Raw genomic sequence first — 3,940 nt, 5'->3', positions numbered from 1 at the left:
TTAGTACTTTGGTGTCCCCAAAAACATATTCCCCTATTTTTTTTGTCTTTTTTTTTCTTTGAGCTCATTTAGCAGATTTTTCGTATTCGAAAAAAAATTAAAAAGGAATAAAGTCGGCCATCGGAGTCGAACTCGGGTTGCCAGATTGACACTCATCCATTCTACCCATTGAACAAAATAATTTCTCATTTTCCGTTGCCCAAAAAACGGGGAGGGTGGTAGACGGTAGAAAAGCAATTTCGCAATAGCCGAATCTCCCTCGATTTTGCAATAACAAAAAAAAAGAAAAAAGATATTGTCGGAATAAAAAAAAATGACACCTGGTGCTTGCGCCGCCGACGCTCCGCCCACACTTTCGCAAACTGCGGCGTGAGGTTTTGCAAGTGTGCGGCGCCACTTCGGGATTATTGCAATTAATGAGATTTTCATCGAAAAATTGCAATTTAGATTACGATTTCAAGAAAAAACATTGAAAAAGGTGACAATGAGCTACAATCGACAACAAGAAATAAAAAAAAAATTTTTCTTAAAATTGTGAGCTAAATTGCAATTTTCCGATGAAAATCTCATTAATTGCAATAATCCCGAAGTGGCGCCGCACAGTTGCAAAACCTCACGCCGCAGTCTGCGAAATCGTAGGCGGAGCGTCGGGGACGCAAGCACCAAGTGTCACTTTTTTTATTTTGACAATACTCCAGACATAAACAAAAATGTTTTTTCTTCCACTTCTGGCTGTAGAAGAATTCGGAAATTTAAATCTCAAGTAAAGGAAAAAAAATACAAAAATGGGATCTGAATAAAATCCACTCTAGGAAATCAAAAATTCGTAGGGACCGAAAACTTTGAGCTCAATCAACTCGATTCCTATGGGTGTTATCAGACAATTGTCAACTGATAAACTATTGTTAATGATACAACCAAAGTTTTATCAGTTGGCAAAATTCCTTTATCGTTCGCAGAAATCGAGATAATTGAGTTCAAAGTTGAAGGTTAGGGTGAAATTCTTTTAGAGAACATACAATATTTCGAAATAAATATTTTCCGAAAACCCCATTTTCGCACATTGAGTTCAAAAATGTTTTATTCAGACTAGTGTTTTTTTTTTAATTTTCGCACATTTCAGATGTTGGTTCCTCACCTTTTCGGAAATCTTCCATTCTTTCACCCGCAATGGTTATCGCTCTTGACTACATACTCCAACGTCATGCAGACAACCACTATCGACGAACTCATCGAATCACTTGCTCGGTCCCCGCCTATTCCAGATCCATCTCCAGTTGTTCAGCTTCTCCAAGCATCAGCATCATCGGTTGGGACCTCAGCTGCACTACAGTCTAACTCTGAGCCGAAGTCTTTTGACATTGAAAACTTGCTCTCTCGATAGTTTGACGCCCTCTTAACATGGTACTGTATGTCACTTTTCTTTGTTTATATCCCTTTTCTTTTTTATTGAAACATTCATAATCCCTTTTTTAAAACTACCTTTTTGAAATTTATTATTTTAAAAAATGTTATTTCTAAAATACTGTAGTCAATGACGTCATGAAAGATGGGAGATGGAGGAATCGATTGATTGGGCAGGAAAACTTGACGAAGTTAGGAGAAAAAAATGTATAGGAAAGAGAGAAGGAGATAGTCGAATGATAAAATAGAAATGGGAGAGTTTGAATATCTTAGTTCCGGAGTCTGCAAAAAAGGAAAGAGGGAAAAGCTACTACATGAGCACTTCGAATTAAATTATCTCAGTTTTTATGAGAGTTATCCAAAATGTGTCAACTAATAAAATGTTTATGATATTACGAAAAACATTTTATCAGTTGACAGTTAGTTGATATCTTTCATAGAAAGTGAGATAATTAAACTTAAAGTGCACGTATAATGTTAGCTTATATCAAGATGCGGTACGAATAATGCAGTACATATAAAAGAGAACGCTCCCCGGAAAACAAATATTATAATCAATACAATCAGGACTGAGATGAATCGAGATTTAGAGAACATCTGCGGCGACACTAATAGTGTAGTGGTGACATCCAAACAGTCCGGCATGGTAACGTTCCATCTCAAAGGGGTCGGCGATCGGACCTGCAAAACATGATTTTAAAATACCGTAAAACCTGTAAAAGAGGAGCCTCCTAACATCTAACTACGAGTCAATATTTCTTTGTTATTGTACAAGATATCAAAAAGTTGTCGACTGATAAATAATTTATCATGAAAGCGCAAAATGCTATTAGTTAACACATGTTTTATATCTTGCCTAGGATTTAAAAAGATCGGTTAAAAATTCGGGGGGTACAATGATTCGGGGGTACAAGGGGCACAACTGATTTAGGGGTGCAAAATTGGTGATTCGGGGGTACAAAATTCGTGGGTACAAAAATTCAGGGGTACAACGATTCGGGGGTACAATCTACCAATGATTCTGTGGTACAACTTATTTCATTTAGGGGTACAACGTTTGTGATTCGGGGGTACAATTTTTTTTTGACGAAGTTTCTGAATTCCTGAATTTCAGAGCTTGAAAATCTCAGAATTTTTAGAATTTCAGAACTTTGGAATTTCAGTATTTAGGAATCTGAAAATTTCGGAACTTCAGAATCTGAGAACCTGAGAATCTCAGAATTTCAGAACTCAAAATCTCAGAACTTCAGAATCTCAATATTTCTGAATTTTCAATAATTACGGCAGAAATTTCCTTCATTGTCTTCAGAATTCTTAGAATTCCAGAATTCGGAATCTGAGAATTTCGGAACTTCAAAATCTGAGAATTTCCAAATTTAAGAATCTCAGAATTTCAGAACTTTGGAACTTCAGTATTTCGGTATCTGAGAATTTCGAACGACAGAAATTTTTCACTTCTCATTGTCACATTGTTCTTTTTGACAATAAGCTAAACTTGACAAATTTTACAAACTCAGTTTTTTAAACCTTAATTTAAGTTCAAAACCCAGCCGATACTTTCCTCCTCAATGCCAAATTTTCTCAATTCCTTGTTTTTTCAATTCTATTTCATTTCCCTTTGTTTCTCAATATTCCTTCGTCTTTTTCCCAATTTTTCACAATTTTCCTCAATTTTTTTCAATTTTCCTCAATTTTCGCGGTAATTTAAATTTTTATCCTTCGTAAACAATTTTGTATATCATTGATTGAAGGGAACAATCACAATTTAGCTATTTCCCACAAAATTCAAAAATCCCAAAAAAGTCGCCCAAAATGAGCTATTTTTTATCAAAAATTGTTCGAACATGCAATAAAACATTACAAAAATTGAAAAAATTAATTTTTTTCGACCAATTACCACGAAAATTCCAGCAAAAATAATGAAAAACGAAGGAAAACAGAGAAAATCCCAAAAATAAAATTTGCAAGCGATGACGTCATCAGTCCATGGCCGTGGCCGAGCTGCGGGGTTTTCTCTTCCATGGGAAAATTTCGCGAAATTGAGATCTTTTCGCAATTCCCATTTTTCTCCCTTTTCCTTCGTTTTTCATCATTTTTGCTTAAATTTTCGTGATAATTTATCGAAAAAAATTAATTTTATAGTTTTTGTAATGTTTTATTGCTTGTTCGAACGATTTTCGAAAGAAAATAGCTCTTTTTGGGCCAATTTTTGGGATTTTCGAATTTTGTGGGAAATATCTAAATTGTGATTGTTTCCTTCAATCAATGATCTAGAAAATCATTTAAAAATGAGAAAAAATTTAATTACCGCGAAAATTGAGGAAAATTAAGAAAAGGTGGGAAAGCCGGAATCCGTTTGTAAAATTTGTTAAAATCATTTCACAGTTCTCCATTGTCTTTCTTGAAATATTGAGATTCTGAAGTCCTGAAGTTTTGAAGTTCCGAAGTTCTGAGATTTTGAAGTTTTAGCATTATCAGATTCTGAAGATCCGAAATTCTCAGATTCTCAGATTCTGAAGTTACGGAATTCTCAGAT

The 3,940-nt window shown here is 34.8% G+C and overlaps 2 protein-coding genes across 2 annotated transcripts in view; one reads left to right on the top strand and one right to left on the bottom strand.

Moving 5' to 3' along the window:
- Positions 1–1,123: 1,123 nt before the first annotated feature.
- CBG25751 lies at positions 1,124–1,384 on the top strand (the record flags this gene model as incomplete). Its single annotated transcript, XM_045240708.1, has 1 exon — positions 1,124–1,384. The coding sequence occupies one exon, from the start codon at positions 1,124–1,126 to the stop codon at positions 1,382–1,384; it is 261 nt and encodes an 86-aa protein (XP_045099015.1).
- A 606-nt stretch (positions 1,385–1,990) lies between these two features.
- The window catches only part of CBG25752, a gene marked incomplete at both ends in the record, with an annotated part of 6,606 nt that continues 4,656 nt past the window's right edge, over positions 1,991–3,940 (bottom strand). The window contains one exon of the mRNA XM_045240707.1: positions 1,991–2,085. Coding sequence (XP_045099016.1) covers positions 1,991–2,085 — 95 coding nt within the window. The remainder of the gene's footprint in view (positions 2,086–3,940) is intronic.

Source organism: Caenorhabditis briggsae, assembly GCF_000004555.2.
Source record: "Caenorhabditis briggsae complete genome, chrX, whole genome shotgun sequence".
Taxonomy (NCBI): domain Eukaryota; kingdom Metazoa; phylum Nematoda; class Chromadorea; order Rhabditida; family Rhabditidae; genus Caenorhabditis; species Caenorhabditis briggsae.
This window is presented reverse-complemented; position numbering and strand designations above follow the sequence as displayed.